Here is a 17,249-nt window from a genome sequence, read left to right on the forward strand (position 1 = left end):
AATACAGTTAGCCTTAGAGTAATAGAGATAAGGTCCTCTTTGGTTTATCAATCTTCGTGAAATGTTTTTGGTTAACTGGACTGTGGCAAACTATTCGTGCAGGCGTCCACTATAGTTTGACCTATGTCAATGATCAAATTAAACTTTGCTGCTATGAACTTAAGGTTGTGATTACTTCACGATATTCATGAAAGTAAAATTGGTTTTATTTTAGTGAATATGCGCGCGCTAGCTATACAGACGGTATTGATACGGCAGCTAGCTTAGTTATAACTACGGAAACCGCTGCGCGTTGCGCATATTAAATTAGTTGAAACACAACTCTGATACCGATATTCGGCAACGGTTATCAATATCGGTATTGAAACTAAATAACTGTTGATTAACCGTTGACATAAATAGCCAATAACGCCCATCTTTAAAAATGGTCCATCTCTAGCTTGGACAGTTTGCCAACATTACGCGAGTCAAACCAATTCTAAAAATAACAAAATTAACACCGATCATTCAAGTGTATCTAAAATTGTACACCTTGCTTTATTTATTCATTTATAGCCTAAAAAATAAATTAAGGTTACCTACCTACTGAAAAATATAATTTGAAAGTTAATTTGGCGATTATAACACAATAATTAATCTTATCGAACAGTTATATAATCTTGACTGTTTACGACTGAACTGCCTATACAATCTGTCATTGTAGAGCAATGATGGAGTAGGTATATACCTATCTACCTCAATACTTTCAACAGCTGATAGTTTCTCAAGCAGATAGTCACCGGAGCGGGCAGCGCGACGTGTTCTAAATCTAAAACCGCTTGGCAACGTTCAAGTTCTGGGATAAATTTGAATTTAATAAGTGTAGGAGTCGCCCACTAAACAAACACCTTTTCGTTAGAGGTGTCACCGACAGTCCTCTGTGCAGAGCCTGCATGGAGGTCGATGAAACACCGACGCACGTGCTCCTAGAGTGCACGGGCCGTAGCAGAACAACGCGAACGCCATTTGGGTTCCTCAACCTCACTTCATGAAGCCTATGTCACTCTCCAGGGTCCTTAACGATGGCGCCGCAGAGGCATCTATTGTCGTTCACCTTGGGCAGTGATCTATCGCTCCCAAGCGTGATAAGCGCAATGATCACAAGCGAGACTTGTTGGACGGCAGTAGTGTCTTTCTGCGAGCAAGTGCTCGCATTAAAGGAGGCGGCTGAACGAGAAAGAGAGCTGGATCCCAACGCTCATCCCATACGCCGTAAACGCCAAGGGCAAAGGAGGCGCCGATATGCTCACTACCTCGGGCCGTAAACCCGAGGAGGAAGGCAGGGGCATCCTGTAGGGAAGCCCTGTGAGGTATCTGTACCGCTGAGACGGCATAGTAGTATGCAAACTGCGTTCCTGTGCCGCCTCATCATGGCGCTGACGGGTCCGCTGGGTTTTAGTGGGTATTCTGGGTTACAGTGAATCCCACATACCTCCCCGGAAGAAACGTGGTTCAGCTGCGTTTCTTCCGGGGAGGATGCGTAAAAGCATTTCCCAGCGAAAAAAAAAAAAAAAAAAAAAAAAAAAAGGGTCCTTAACGATACCCATGCAAAAAATCACGTCAATCCGTTGCTCCGTTGTGACGTGATTGAAGGACAAACCAACAAACCAACAAACTTATAATAAGGGTACTGATTAAATCGTAGCGAATGTAATAATTATGTGCACTTCATAAATGCATATTACTAAACCTCAAGAGACACAATCCTTATAAGGCCGCCATTGCAGTACTTCACCCTACTTCTTTTCATATCGAAAGTTATATTGCTAGCACCTCTGGCTCGCACTGATTCTTTTATAAAAGAAAATGGACTAAGAGCTAGCACGTGCCAGACCATCGTTATTTTATAAAAATATTTGGGAGATAACAGGTAACAAAGGTGTAAAAAATTAAAAAAAAATTTAAACACCCTAAAGTCAAAAACCCATAAAATCAATGCATTTCTTTGTGATAAAAATAATTAAGTGTCTACCTATCCTACTGGTAACTAAGTAGTTCATACTGATATAACCAAGTAGTTCAAAACAAGTATAAAATCTAGCACACTCTATACAGAATATGTTATATAGTTATAGGTATTTTATTATATTGTACTTATTTCATTACATAACAGCAATGTTAGAAAAAAGTAGAATCAATAACTGGTTGTATTGATATCTTTTATTTTAGGAACTGAAAGTGTTTCCTTTAAAAGTCACCGGTGATTACGAGGAGTTTATTCGTAGCGCACTCTAGACAAACGTATAGTTAGCGACAGGTTGACATGGCAATCGGGGTAGGGCCGCCCCGCGAGATACAGAAAATTTTTAAAAAAATCCTGAAAAAGAATCGACTGTTAGGCGGTACGAAGTTCGCCGGGCAGATATTATGTATACAAGAGTTAATATAGTTCCATAATAATACTTTTTGGTGCCGGTGCCAATTAGCTTTAGCTGCGCGAATCGTCTAGACTTCATATTTTTATGAGACTCCACAATGGCACCTCATTGGCACCGACCCCAAAAAATATTATTATGGAACTATATTAACTCTTGTATACATAATATATTCGGTAATAAATTAAATTATTTTTCAATTCTTAGTGTTTGTGTATCGAAGTCAGTTTTTATTTTTTTTGTAAAAAAAAATTATTTCACAATTTTTAGTGGCCCCATGGTATTAAAATATGCTATCATTCAATCAATCAATCAATCAGCCTGTTTGCGTCCACTGCTGGACATAGGCCTTCCCAAGAGCACGCCACCATCATCCGCCTTCCTCATCCACCCACTTCCCGCTATCTTCTTAAGGTCGTCAGTCCAGCGCGTTGGAGGTCGTCCCACACTACGCTTGCTGATACGCAGTCTCCACTCCAGAACACGTCTGCCCCGTTGGCCATCGGTTCTGCGGCAGACTACCTACTTACGCCTTACCTAAATAAAATTTACAGAGAACCTTGCGGATCAAGGCAATAAATTTGATACATTGAAATAAACTTTCCCGTTTTCATATTGTATTTATTATTGAATGCAAGATTTCTAACTCTTCGTTTACGTAAAAAAAGTCCCTGTACCTACTTTAGATGAATAATGCAATTTTGTAACATCTTACAATGTAGTTTATACCTACCTAATTTTATTTTGTATGACTTGGTTATGTAAATTTTATCTGCTTAAAAGTTAACAAACCTGCACAGTGCATACTTAGTCTCAAAAGCAAATTAACTCTTTCGATTTGATAAAAGTTTACTGAATATGTATTCTTGCTTTTTTAAATCTAATAGCAATCTATCTCACCTGGTGGTAAGTGAGGATTATGCAGTTGTTGATGTACGGTTGGTACGGAATAGAGCGACATGAACCCATTTTATTGGTGTACCCTTCTCATACTGAGAGGAGACCCGTGCTCTGTAGTGAGCCGGCGATGGGTTGAGCCTATTACTTTTAGTCGTCTACTCTACCTACCTACTTGTAGTATTTATTACCTACTCAAAATAAGTAAGTATATGTAGATAGATCGGTCGGAAGCACGAAACACGTACGCTGAAATGGGGTTCCAAACTTTATAGCGGTTCGTATCTGATACGTTTTGTGCAAGTAAATAGATTGGATGGAAAATGTGACAACGCTCGTACCTATAAAACATATTAGGTATGCTACATGTAGAATAAAAACTAAATGCTTCACGCGTGCTATATCTTTACTATATTTTTGTAATAAATAACCGACATTTGATTTTTTTTAAATAAATACGAGTACCCTCAATTTACATAAGTGGGTAATGTTCTCACTTCTCATGGCTTGGTAAAACACGTAGACGGTTCCTCCTGCATTTTTTCTAATTTGTACAGACAAGTACAACATGGGCAAAAATAGAGACGCAAAAATCGCGCTACCTTCGATTTCTTGTTCGAATCGCATACATCACTATCTTGGCTACATCTAGCATGGTAACTTTTTACTTCGCTGGTTGCTGAGGTATCTGATACGGCCTCGTTCATTACAGGTTTCTTAGCATCCGAGTCTACAGCGTGTTCCCAGGAAGTTAAAGGCAATAAATACTCCTCTACAAGGCTTTGTTTGGAAGGCGGTTGCGATTTTAAAATAAGAGTAGCTAAATTAACCATAGATGAACTGTCCGGTTGGTGTAAACCGTCACCTAAAATAATGTTCCCCATATTTTTATCCCTTGTAGTAGAATATAACTTCATTCTTAGAACTGTGATATCCGAATCGCTCGGCCAAGATACTAAGTCCGCCAATAAACTTTTCTGTCGTTTGGAACGTAATTTTTTCTTCTTCTTATGTTCCAATTTAACTTTAGTTAACCCAGTTTCTAAACTCTTGGTTAAACCCGTAGATAAACTGCTATCCGTTTCAGAAGGTAACCGAAACGCTACTTGCCGCACGTTAATATTACCGTTGGCTTTTTGAATGTCTATAATATCCTCAATTTTTGTTATGGGTTTATCGTGTAAATCCGCGGTTTCCATGTCCATCTTTACTGAAGAATTTTAAACGATTTTAACGTTTTACTTAATAAATCGTAATTTTTATTTTTAACCCCAATCGGGTTGGTTTTCCAATGACAATGACATCCACGACATTATGAAATAGAGGCGTAGATTGAAACGTAAAGGATTAGTCTACGTGCGTTCATGAACCAAACTATCCAGCTTAGTTAAAGAAAATGATTTTTCATTAATAATCAGCTATTTTTATATGCAAAATGTTTTTCATAACAATTTTCAAATATAATAAGAACAGAATAAGCAAGCAGGACTTGATAAACTCTTAAAAAATAAAATCTGAAATCATAGCTTAATTTTTCAGTTTCTAAACTTGACAAAGATTAGTATTGACAGCTACCAAATGACACTATGGAAATTGGAAAATGAACGGCAAAATGTCAAAAAATATTCTAAAAGAGAAGGCAAGAATGGTGTAATGTTTTCGCTTGTATAATTTTATTTTCCTTTAAAATGGAATCCCATAATTCCGACGCGGAAACTGGCGACAAATGCGATGTAAATGGCGACTGTTCACCGATATCGAACAAGGACACGGCTGGCTTCAATCACGCAAAAAATATTGATGACATCTCTACGCCTTCGGAACTGAGATTCGATGAAGGTATTGTAAACAATCATTACTTTGACCAGTTTTCTAATATAGTAGGTACACTATTTACTATCCAATCTGCACGATAAGGCAAATGCGTAACATAGATCTATTGTGCTTTTAGTTAAATACCGTTTAAAAGTAGTTTGTATATTTTTCCTTATTTATTTGTTGTAGACTTTGAATTCGAGGATCCAGATGTTACTGAGAAGCGTAATGAAATTGAAAGATGCCTCAAAAACCCGGACTTGATAAATTTGGAACAATGGCAGAACTTTGCCAAGAGTAGAGCTGGTTTAATTTCAGGTAAATACATAGTTTATGATCATGACTAAGCCATCTGGTTCTATTATTAATGCATCACGTCATGTAGTTTAAACTTTCTCTTTGAAAATTATTTTGACATGTTTGTAAAGCTAGAATTGATAAGGCAGAAGTGTGCTAAGTATCTATTGAAATATCAATTTGTTTATTGACAAGTGCTATAATTGTTACTCATTATAGTATACAATCCATATTAATCTAAATAAATAAGAGGAAAAGGTGACTGACTGACTGACTGATCTATCAACTCACAGCTGAAACTACAGATGGATGGATGGGCTGAAATTTGGCATGCAGATAGCTATTATGACGTAGACATCTACTAAGAAAGGATTTTTGAAAATTCAATCCCTAAGGGGGTGAAATAGGGGTTTGAAATTTGTGTAGTCCATGCAGTCGCAACCTATTTAAAAAGATATTTTTTATTCAGTTACTGAATATTTTCTATTGTTATAGATGAATACAGGAGACAAATATGGCCTCTGCTGGTGGGGGTCACGGAGGAAGAAATGACAGACCCCCCTTCACTAGACGACCTCTCCAAACATAGTGAATATCATCAAGTTAGTTGCTTAAAAATCATAGAAATGAAAATTAGATTGTCACTCGAAAACTACTGTATTTAATCGTTGTTTGATTTTCATAAAGTAATAAAATCCGGCCAAGTGCGATGCATCATGACTTATCACCAGATGAGATTGCAGTCAAGGGCTAACTTGTATCTGAATAAATAAAAAGGTGTGAACTGAGTTTGCTTTTGTGCAGGTGGTCATGGATGTGAACAGGTCACTGAAGCGTTTCCCTCCAGGCATCCCATACGAGCAGAGAGTGGCTCTCCAGGACCAGCTCACGGTGCTTATACTGAGGGTCATCATGAAGTATCCACATTTGAAGTACTACCAAGTAAGACAATTTGTACTTTTTTAGAGTTCCGTACCTCAAAAGGAAAAACGGAACCCTTATAGGATCACTTTGTTGTCTGTCTGTCTGTCTGTCAAGAAACCTACAGAATACTTCCCGTTGACCGAGAATCATGATATTTTTCAGGTAGGTAGGTCTTATAGCAGACATTCGTGGTAAAATCTGAAAACTGTGAATTTGTAGTTACATCACACAAAAAAAATTGTGGTCATGAACTAATAATTAGTATTTTCGAAGTAAGATAATGTCATTTGTGAAGGGATGCCCAGCCCTATTTTTAGTTATTGGCTATCTGTACACCATGACAAGAACATAAAATAATACCTGTGACATCTGAAATGAGTTCTTTAACCATTTCAGTTAGTCGTAAGTTAACTTAATGTATTATGTGTATGCTTTATGATGTAATTTTTATTTTATTGTAATTTTTTATGCCTGACAATGAAAAACTATTATTGTATTATTATTATGTGTTCCTTTGGCAGGGCTACCACGACGTAGCGATCACTCTGCTGCTAGTATGCGGCGACAAGGCGTCTTTCCCTCTCCTTTGCCGGTTGTCATACGGCGCGGGCGCACCCCTGGCCCCTTTCATGCAGGCCACGCTGCAGCCTACGCAGCATCTGCTCAACTACATGTTCCCGGTCATACGACGGGCGGACGACAGACTCGCCGACTGTCTGGACAAGTAAGTATTCGCCCATAACGAGCTGTTTCAAGCAGTTTTGACCAATCGATCAAGCTGTGACTGCATAGTGAACTACAATCTCTTCTGAAGGTCTATCTCCTTCTAAAGGTCGAAGTACATTATTTTCTGCCGCGTACTGTAACAGTGACAGGTCTTTGTATTGAACAAAGGCAATATCAGGCCCATTGACAATCGCGATTGATGAGCTGAACCTAGTCAGCCCACTTTGGCTTTCTTGCTACTGGGTCGCCAAAGAATCTTTTGTTTTTTAATAAAAATACCAAGCAAACAAACAGGCGGATCATCTGATGTTAAGTTTTACCGTCGCTCATGAACATTTGTAGCACCAAAAGAACCAACCACCAATGCATTGCCGACCTTTCAGGAATTTGTTAATCCGCCCATTGAATAACCCCATGTTGTAATCTAGTGGGAACACCTTCTTGATTGTAGGGCAGGAGTGGGCACAATGTTTGCGCTGCCCTGGTACCTGACGTGGTTCGGCCACAGTCTCAACCGCTACTCGGACGTAGTGCGCTTGTACGACTACTTCCTGTGCGCGCCGCCGCTCTTCCCGGTCTACGTGACGGCCGCCATCGTGCTGCATCGCGCGCCTGACGTGTTCCAGTGCGACTGCGACATGGCCATGATGCACTGCCTACTGTCTAGAGTGAGTCACCCTCTCCCTCCCACATCTCCCTCCCACACACACACAGCTTGTAAGACTAGTTCCTTTGCGCGCCGCCACTCATCTCGGTCTACGTGACGACGGCCATCGTGTTGCATCGCGCGCCTAAACGTGTACAAGTGCGACTGCGACATGGCCATGATGAGCAAAAAACGTTTTATTTCCTCTTATTCTTAATTCCTCATCTTTATATTATTATTTTTCAGTTACCAGATGACTTACCATTTGAAGACATCTTGGTGACGGCCAAAAAGCTGTATGAAGAAAACGACCCCACTGATCTTGAGGCAGAAGTCAAAGCCTTAGAAAAACGAGAGTGAGTTATATTTTATTGAGTTATATTATATTCTAGACCTTGTGTAAGGTTCTAGTCCATTTGTACATCCACCGCCAGCGTTCCAAGAGGGAATTAAATTGGAAGTACTGAATATACTATATACATTAGTACAGTAATTACCACAGTAGGGATATGATATTATCATTACCCATTAGATTATAACATGGGGACTGGGGTTATGCAAGGGGCGGTCCAACAAAATCCTGAAAGGCCGGCAACACATTGGTGGTTCCTCTGGTACTGCAAATGTTCATGGGTGGCGGTAATCACTTAACATCAGCTGATCCGCCTGCTCGTTTGCTCGCCATTAAAAAAAAAACTAATAATAGCTTCAATGAAGCCGTCTAGTCAGAGCTATCGTGCTGTGAGTGCGGGACTTAAGGAGGGAACTGACCTCCTTGCCTACTAGTTTAAGGCTCTAGGTATATTGAAGTGTCGTTGTGTTCGTCACGAGGTCAAAGGCGTCAGACTCTCTTTATACTGTGGTAGTACAGTATATGATTTTAAACAATGATTACACAAGGAGAGGGATTTTGTACCTTGGTTTCAACGCTCAATTATTGCAGGGAGGAGCAACGAAAACTAGATCAGGAGCGCATGAAGCGTCGCCAAGCGGGCCGCGTCGCTCCACGCACAGGGCCGCGGCGATGGCTGGCGGCCCTACCCGCGGCTCTGCGGCGCCCGGGCGGCCGGCGCGCGGCCCTCGCGCTCACCGCGGCTCTATTCGCCATCTACGTGTACTACCGCCCCGATCTGTTCAGGTAGCGCCACGCCTATCAGTTCGTCCTCTTCCGCTTCTAGGCGAATGTACACGGGCGACCGAGATGCAAGATATTGTTCGATTCAATCTTTTTGGTAGCAAGGTACGCCCCCAACCCCGCATACTGTCAGAATTTTTGCGGTTCGGATGTACGCTTCTGATGCTCGCAGAGTGAATGCGACGGAAAATTTTTCATGCAGACACAAAAAAAAACAGTGACGGAAAATGTCATTGTGACACGATTTGTGAGTTCTCAGCCGCCAAAAAGTTTGAATCCTGTGAGATTTAGTGGGGGATGAATTGAACTTAAAGTTCGACTTGTAATCTTTCCTGCTGGGTACTGTACTTTTATAATCTTTTTCGAAGTAACACTTGGCAGAGTGCTCGTTATCATCACGAAGCGAAGTGACTTTTTGGGGGCAGATGTTATACGTCTCACGAGCATTCGCGACTTCTCCCTGCTGGCCGATAGTCTGGTACATTCGTGAACGGGACCGCCCACAGCGGACTTAATTTGGTCGGTCCGTCGCGTAGGTGACCATCCTCGCCCTCTGGTACCCTCCCCACCTTGCCCTGCATTACAAGACGCTCAATGGAATTACTTTTATAACCACATTTCTATTACATGTTGATTATAATATTACATACAACATTACAATGGGGCCGATTCTCTTGTACACAATCTCTAAACTAAACTAAATTAACAGGTCTAAATCTAGTGCTATCCATTTCCGCAAGCAACATTATGAAAGTGATAGCAATAGGTTTAGACATACTATTTTAGTTTAGTTTAGATATTATCATACCGTGAATCATATCTCAACATAACAAAATCGAAGTTATATAACGCGTAAAATTTAATTCCTCACGCGCCATTCTAACTTTTTGTATCAAATTTCATGTTAAAAGTACGATTTTAGTCCTTATTTTTAAGAACCGTACTTTTGACATGTCAGTTAACCCATAGAGCTAAAATGGGGCGCGAGGAGTCATTTTGTATGAACTATACATGTTTTGCATGAGGTTACAGTCTCACACAACTACACTATTGTTGTGGCACTATGTCGCAGTCCGATCTGCGTATTACGTATGCGACAGGCTTGCGACAGGCGTAAATCTCGCGATCATTGCTGTCAAACGTCCGGCTAGAGAGAGAGACAGCAATAGCCACAAAGCAAAATAAGAAGAAGAAGAGAGACAGCAAATGAACTGTCGCATTGCTACTGCTGTCGCGTTGCTCTCGCTACTGCAACGTTTTACGTTATCACCCCAAGGATACAATACATCACTGTACATAATTAATTTGAGAATTCATCAATCAATCATTCAATTCATGCCCTCAATCGAATCATTAGAATATTACGTGTAGCGGTGTCGCTTTTCATCTCGCAATGCCTGAAGCTAGGGGGACAAACTGATGAAGAAGGTATATATAGTGCTTATTGCTTCATTAATATCTATAACTTATATCTATTGGGCAAATGTAAATGTTTAAAGTTGAGCTGGAAGACACGGTCTGCCCGCGAAATTCAAATTTAATTTGGTTTTTCACAATTTGTAAACTAATACGACAAAGTAGGCTTATGGCATTCAAATTGAGCCCCTAGCAGTATCATCTTCACAGGTTTATATAAAAATCTTTACTTGAAAGTGTCCAGTTTAAGAAATCTACTCACAAGTAAGTCATTATTTTGACTAATTTCTTAAACTGGACACTTTCAAGTAAAGATTATTATATAAACCTGTGAAGATGATATTGCTAGGGGCGAATTTTGAATGCCATAAGAGTTTACTTTGTCGCATTAGTTTACAAATTGTGAAAAACCAAATTAAATTTGAATTTCGCGGGCAGACCCGTGTCTTGGGCCTTAACTAGTTTTCTACAGGCGTAATACATAACTGAGTAGGTTCCTGCGGTAGTGAAGCGGTGGGGGAGGGGTGTGATGACGTGATGCGGGAGCTCAGTGATTCGTCAACTTGTAACAACTGTCACCCTCCCGCACCACTCCAATGCCGCAGGAGCCCACCCTGTTATGTGCTATATCTATAGTTCTCTCGTACACTATCTCTAAACTAAAATTACAGTTATCAATGTACTGCTCTCTCTTTCATAATGCTCTCTGTGAAAAAGGATAGCACTGGATTTGTCAATTTACATCGGGTGTCAATATTCAATCTATCTGTAATCCATAGATAAATTACGCACCAAGTAGAACGTTATTTGTCAATAATCGTATTACCTTTGTTGACAAATAAAAAAGTTGCTTAGTAACTTATCTAACGATTACAGATAGATTAAACGTTGAAACTCGATGTTAGTTTAGAGATTGTACAACGGAATTAGCCATATTTGTATTGTCATAACACGTGCCAATAGATAAACTAATCGATACGAAGCGGCGCCAATCATTTCGTCTCACTCACACACTATATACAGCTTTACTGTGTAAGTGAGATCGAATGATTAACGCCGCTCTTTCTTTATTAGGATGTGTTATAGGCATAGTTGTATAATGAACTTAATATTAATAACTGCCTTTACTAGTGTAGTAAAGCTTTTTTGTACATGAGTTGAATATTTACGTGTAGAATAATGCATAAATATTGGGAATCCCTAATTAAACAAATTATGTTGTGGCAATTAAATTTCTATTGATATAATGGTTTAAGCATATATTATACTCGTAATATAAATGGTTTATAATAAGTTCTCAAGTATGTTTGTATATAATTGTGATATTTTATACGTTTTAATTAATTTTAAGTTCATGAAAGTCAATTCTCACTCATTCCTCGTTAGTTAAATGTTAGTTCATTTTTGCAATTATTAAATAATTTCCTTGTTGTATAAGTTTGTTCGTATACAGGCTATAAAAGTTGCACCTTGCTGTCAATTTTGATGAAAGCTCGGCAATATAAAACTTGAATATAATCCGGCTTCCCGCGGTGCGTGATATTGCGGACGGACGCGCACCAGCCCGCTCCGACGCGCCATGGGAAGAGCATCGTCCGTAGTATAAGTCCCACAAATTGCTATTGCGCTGGAACCAAGTCTCATTAACATCGAAATAACGTCATTTTGACGTCAGACGAAATAAAAATATACCATCAGCTCGAAACTTCAGTCAAGTGCTGACGTCACTAAAATGGCGACCACGCGCATTAGCAATTTGCGGTGCTTATAGCGCAGACACGACGTCGCCCTAGCCTAGTGCGAAATGCGTGGCTGTCCGTGCGTGGTAATTATTAATCCCTGTCTGGCACCGTGGGAAGTAAGCATTAGAGACTACTAAAAAAAAAAAATCTAGCCTGATGGTATTTGATAATACTAAGTCGAGTCTGGAATTCGCTCGAGTTATACACAACGCTTCTTCAACACAGCAGTTATACATAGTTATATAACACAATAATATTATCATTATAAGCTCGTCTTTTTGTAATTGTTAAAAAAGAAAATCTCAAGCAACTATATAAAGTTATATAACACTGATATTCTCAGTTGTTTATGTACACAGCACTGCAACACAGCAGATATATGATATTATATTATAACGCAATAATATCACCATTATAAACTTACTCCTCACATTTCATTGTAATTGCCTCAAGCAGTTATGTAACACAATGATATTCTCAATATAAAGATGTTTTAAATGTTAGAATTGTAAAATAACAATCTCACATCTCCTGTATAACACTTATTAATTCTTATCATAATATTCTAGGTATTCGTGTTATATAACATGGTAACAATTTATAATTGTGACATTTTGTTATAGAATGCTATGTAACATCTGCAGAGAGCTTAAAACAATTCGAGCAAATTGCAGACTTGATTTATATTACGATGTAATTGAAAAAAATGTTTGTCGCACAGAAATTAGGTATATTATATAAGTTTTACTTTGTGTTATTGTGATTGAAATGAATCGAGTAATGTATAGAAATATACATGTTACTGAAATATAATATATTATTATTCACTATGTTATTCTCTGTTTGTTTGCACTTAAGTTTAGGGGATTGTGATCAAATGATCTTAACTGTACGAATGTAATTGCATAACTTTATTGTACTAATTATATTAACTAGTTCCTTTATGTAGTATTTTGTACTTATGTTCCCGTACCCGACAGGAAACATTGCACGTCGAACTCTAGAAAGAGATGATAGTTTTATAGAGCGTTGTCCCTGTCGTTGAGACCGACGAAACGTCACATAGGTGTGAGTGACAGAGATGATGTTCTACGAAGCCGAAATCTCTTTATAAAGTTCGATGTGCAGTATTTTCTATTCGGTACCGTATCTTATTAAAATGATGATTTGAATTAAATCTAAATGAAAAGTTGATTTTAATGTATCTTTGTATTAATTATCACGATTTTTCCAAAGCATTTCCATTGATTTAAATTGTTACCTAATTTAAAAAAAAAATTAAGACAGCATTTTCAAAAGGAGTAGATTTTAAATGCTTTAGGTCTAACCTATAGAATCTAGATACTAAGGTGTTAAAGTGGTATTAGAATACTAGTATATCCCAAAAACCTCAATGAAACTATTAAAATATAATATACAAACTTACATAATTATAAATCGTAAAATCGAAATTGTACCTTTTTAATATTGCTGCCAAATTATTTTAATTTGATGATTTATTTTAAAAATAACCGTTAAGATTAAAATAATATATTTACTTAAATATAATATATCTAGTCTTAGGGGCAACGCACACCTTCAGAGTAGTGGAGCTGAGATACCGTTTCTTTTTTTTAACTTAAACTAAGCGTCATATTTTCCTTTGGCATAATGGCAGCTGCGCGAGTGTGCGAGTCAGGCTCCCGCGCCGACGGTTCCGTACTACAGTAGTATTTTTTCGACATTTTGCACGATAATTCAAAAACTATGATGCATAAAAATAAATAAAAATCTGTTTTAGAATGCACAGGTAAAGCCCTTTCATATGATACCCCACTTGATATAGTTATCTTACTTGAAAATACTACTTATTAGTTCATGACAATTTAATTTTTTTTTGTGATTTAATCCTAAATTCACGGTTTTCAGATTTTTCCCCATATGTCTGCTATGAGACCTGCCAAATTTCATGATTCTAGGTCAACAGGAAGTACCCTGTAGGTTTCTTGACAGACCGACAGACAGACAACAAAGTGATCCTATAAAGGTTCCGTTTTTCTTTTTTAGGTACGGAGCCCTAGTAATATATCAATTTCAACCGTATTTGTAAGTAAATAAAGCTGAGTTTAAGTTGCTACCAAAAAAGATGCTGCGCTTCGGCTCCACTCCATTCCGTATGCAGCGTACCTTAGGCAAAGTGTGCTCTGGCAAGTTTACTTGCAGAAGTCGCCATCATTGTCTTCTCAATTTCTGAAACGTTTTAGTATACAAAACTTGCAGCAGATACCTTGTTGCAAGTATATAGATACTCACTGCAAAAAACTTGAAAGAAATTTCGGTTGCCTCAGACACATGGTCTGTTTTGTAAAAATGATCGCACACCTAGCAACTCACATCGCACATGCCGCATTATTTCGGAACATTCAACGCGTACTTACCGATGACGTCGCATTTTGATTTGAAACTACGGCGAGTACTAGATGTACGATCAGGTTTAGGCTAGCGAAAAATAAGGCGGAATTTCGCGCACTTCGATACCCGATCTCCTGGGAAAGACCTTGGGTTATGTAGGATTTCTACCTACTAAAACCCCCTCGGTGGCCACCCTCAGCGCATATTGGGAAGCTCTGAATTCTCTTATGAACACATTGCATCCCTTGCGCAACGCCCATAACTAAGCCAGTACACTTAGACTGAGATCTATAGAGCGCACTTTGACTTTACTCAGACTTAAGATTGAGTTAAAACGAGACAGATTTATGTGAGAGATATAGCTCTGTTTTTAGTCTAAGCAAAGTCAGAGTGCGCTTTATGGCTCTCACCCTAAGGTATATGAAGCAATTTATTTGTGCCTTCCGACTAAACACGCTGTGCTGACCAAAAATTTTAGATGCAGGCATAACCCGGAAGGATATTTCGAGCTCGTGTGCAGCTTAATTTGTCCCTAGCCTCAGCGGTATAAGTTTTTTACATGGTTAAGTTTGAAATAGTTGAGGTGATGTACACGGGCGTATTTCTATATCTATTACATATTTATTACGAGATTGTGTTTCATTGTTCTGTTTAAAGCTCGTCCTACTACATCGCAGCGTATATATCTATAATACGCGACAGCTCGAGATGACAATCGGGGTGACCCCCCGCCTCATACCCCATTGCCATCTCGACCTGTCGCGAACTATACGTATTTTCGTTGCTTATCATTCCCTCTCACACGCGCTATATCTTTGTATCGTGTGCGAGTGAGCAGGATTGATAAGAGAGATATGTCAGGCTTAGGTGCGGAATTTTATTGTATTATGCGGTGCGTAGTTAGGTAGCGTAGGTTGATGTGTGACCAGCGTGAGATTTCATCTAAATAACCCAAAAACAAGTTTATAGAAGCGCGTACGGCACTGACTAATGTGCGTTCATTACTTATTTTAATTTTTCCACCACTTAATAATTATTTTGTATCAAACTAGCTTATGCCCGCGAATTCGTCCGCGTGGACTACACAAATTTCAAACCCCTATTTCACACCCCCTTAGGGGTAGAATTTTCAAAAATCCTTTCTAAGCGGATGCCTACGTCATAATAGCTATCTGCATGCCAAATTTCAGCCCGATCCGTCCAGTAGTTTACGCTGTGCGTCTATAGATCAGTCAGTCATTCAGGCACCCTTTCATTTTATATATTTAGATAAAACTCCGCAATTTTAAAACATTAATTTCTTTTCAGGGATCGTGAGGACAGTCGGGATTTGTAGGGTGACAATAAAACTTGTTGGTTATTTTTAATTTCTCTTTATTTATTTCATTTTTATTCACGCGTTTCGTTAAATTATTTACCTACCTACTTAGTTTATTTTACGTAAATATGTAAACAATTCGATTCTATAATATTTTAGCTACCTACATTATTATAACAATTAAAATTAATAAATTCATTAGTTAAAAACATAAAAAAAGTAAATTTAAAATAATAAAATTTCTACTAAACGTAAATACTATTTAACTGAGCACATTTATATTATATTTGGATTAGATCCTCACAATGAATACCTACCTAACTTAAAATTATACCTTCAAATGCTGAAATGCACTTTAGGCGCTGTGCACGCGGTAGCAACTGTTGCGGCAACCGGCAACTCGCAACTACGGTTTTCATATAGTATAAATCACCGAAACTCGCAACTAAAGTTTCTACGTCTGTGTGGTTTCTCATAATTATACTTATATATGATCTCGGACTTGGGCGCGTTTGGAACCCTCGTAGCTTTAGTTTTAAGTACGCAATTAATTATCACCACTATAAATTATCATCTTACAAATTAACAATTTTGACCATCAGTAAGCGAAGCATGTTACCTATTCTCAATAAAAAATTTGACTTTGCCTTTGACTATATGAAAATCGTAGTTGCGAGTTGCCGGTTGCCGCAACAGTTGCTACCGTGTGCGCAGCGCCTAGCCGCCTTATGAGAGCGCCTCAAGAATTGAATGGACAAAGTGCTACAAACACAAACTTTAAAAGGAGGTTGAAAAGTTTTGCATGGAAGGTGGCATCGTGATTCTGCCTTTCATGATTCTAGGTCAACGGGAAGTACCCTACACGTTTCGATTCCTTTGACAGGTTTTGACAGACACGGCAGATAGACTGAAAGAGACAACGCAGTGATCCTTTAAGGGCGGTTACGCACTCTTCCGATCCGAGTCCGAGAAAATACGTTCCGTACGTTTTAATTTTTTTTAGCAATATGCGTTCTAACATTATCTGAAAGTACGTATAGTTTAAAATTACTTCTTACATTACACAATATACTTTATATACGGAGAGCATTCAAGATGAGAATCCATATATCACAGCCATATAAGCTTGGATTGTTCATTTGAGTGACTATAAAAAATATTAGAACTACCCACATAATATATTGTCATGAGCTAATTTATATTACTTTTAATATAATAGCAATAGGTTCAAGAATGGCAGAGAGTTCACATTCAAAACATGAGTGGAGGTAGTGTTTAGACACTGGTACTGATTCTGAGCACAGCTAAATTTTAGAGTATTAACATCCTCTTCCCACCAATGAATATGAAAGGGACGGACACAGTTTGACATTTTTAAATTAAGTTAGAGTTGTCAAGCCTCGTGACTTTAGCTGTCAATCGCGAGTCTCTTGTTTAAATTTGTAGTGTGCACTAAAATTTATAGTCTTTAAATGCGAAATTCATGGTCCGTCCTTTTCTGTCCGTCTGCGCTTGCATTTACACGATT

At 38.5% G+C, this 17,249-nt stretch overlaps 2 protein-coding genes across 2 annotated transcripts; one reads left to right on the forward strand and one right to left on the reverse strand.

Annotated features, from left to right (window-relative positions):
• Nucleotides 1–3,793: 3,793 nt before the first annotated feature.
• Nucleotides 3,794–4,593, reverse strand: LOC138402677 (uncharacterized). Its single transcript, XM_069500279.1, has one exon. The coding sequence runs from the start codon at nucleotides 4,514–4,516 to the stop codon at nucleotides 3,812–3,814; it is 705 nt and encodes a 234-aa protein (XP_069356380.1). The 5' UTR covers nucleotides 4,517–4,593; the 3' UTR covers nucleotides 3,794–3,811.
• Nucleotides 4,594–4,910: 317 nt separating this feature from the next.
• Nucleotides 4,911–15,770, forward strand: LOC117997019 (TBC1 domain family member 20). Its single transcript, XM_034985224.2, has 9 exons — nucleotides 4,911–5,150; nucleotides 5,316–5,444; nucleotides 5,919–6,025; nucleotides 6,228–6,365; nucleotides 6,869–7,071; nucleotides 7,525–7,741; nucleotides 7,966–8,075; nucleotides 8,663–8,857; nucleotides 15,712–15,770. Exons 1-9 carry the CDS (start codon nucleotides 5,000–5,002, stop codon nucleotides 15,737–15,739), a joined length of 1,278 nt encoding a protein of 425 aa, XP_034841115.1. The 5' UTR covers nucleotides 4,911–4,999; the 3' UTR covers nucleotides 15,740–15,770.
• Nucleotides 15,771–17,249: the final 1,479 nt, after the last annotated feature.

This window comes from Maniola hyperantus, chromosome 1 (genome assembly GCF_902806685.2).
Source record: "Maniola hyperantus chromosome 1, iAphHyp1.2, whole genome shotgun sequence".
In the NCBI taxonomy this organism is placed as follows: domain Eukaryota; kingdom Metazoa; phylum Arthropoda; class Insecta; order Lepidoptera; family Nymphalidae; genus Maniola; species Maniola hyperantus.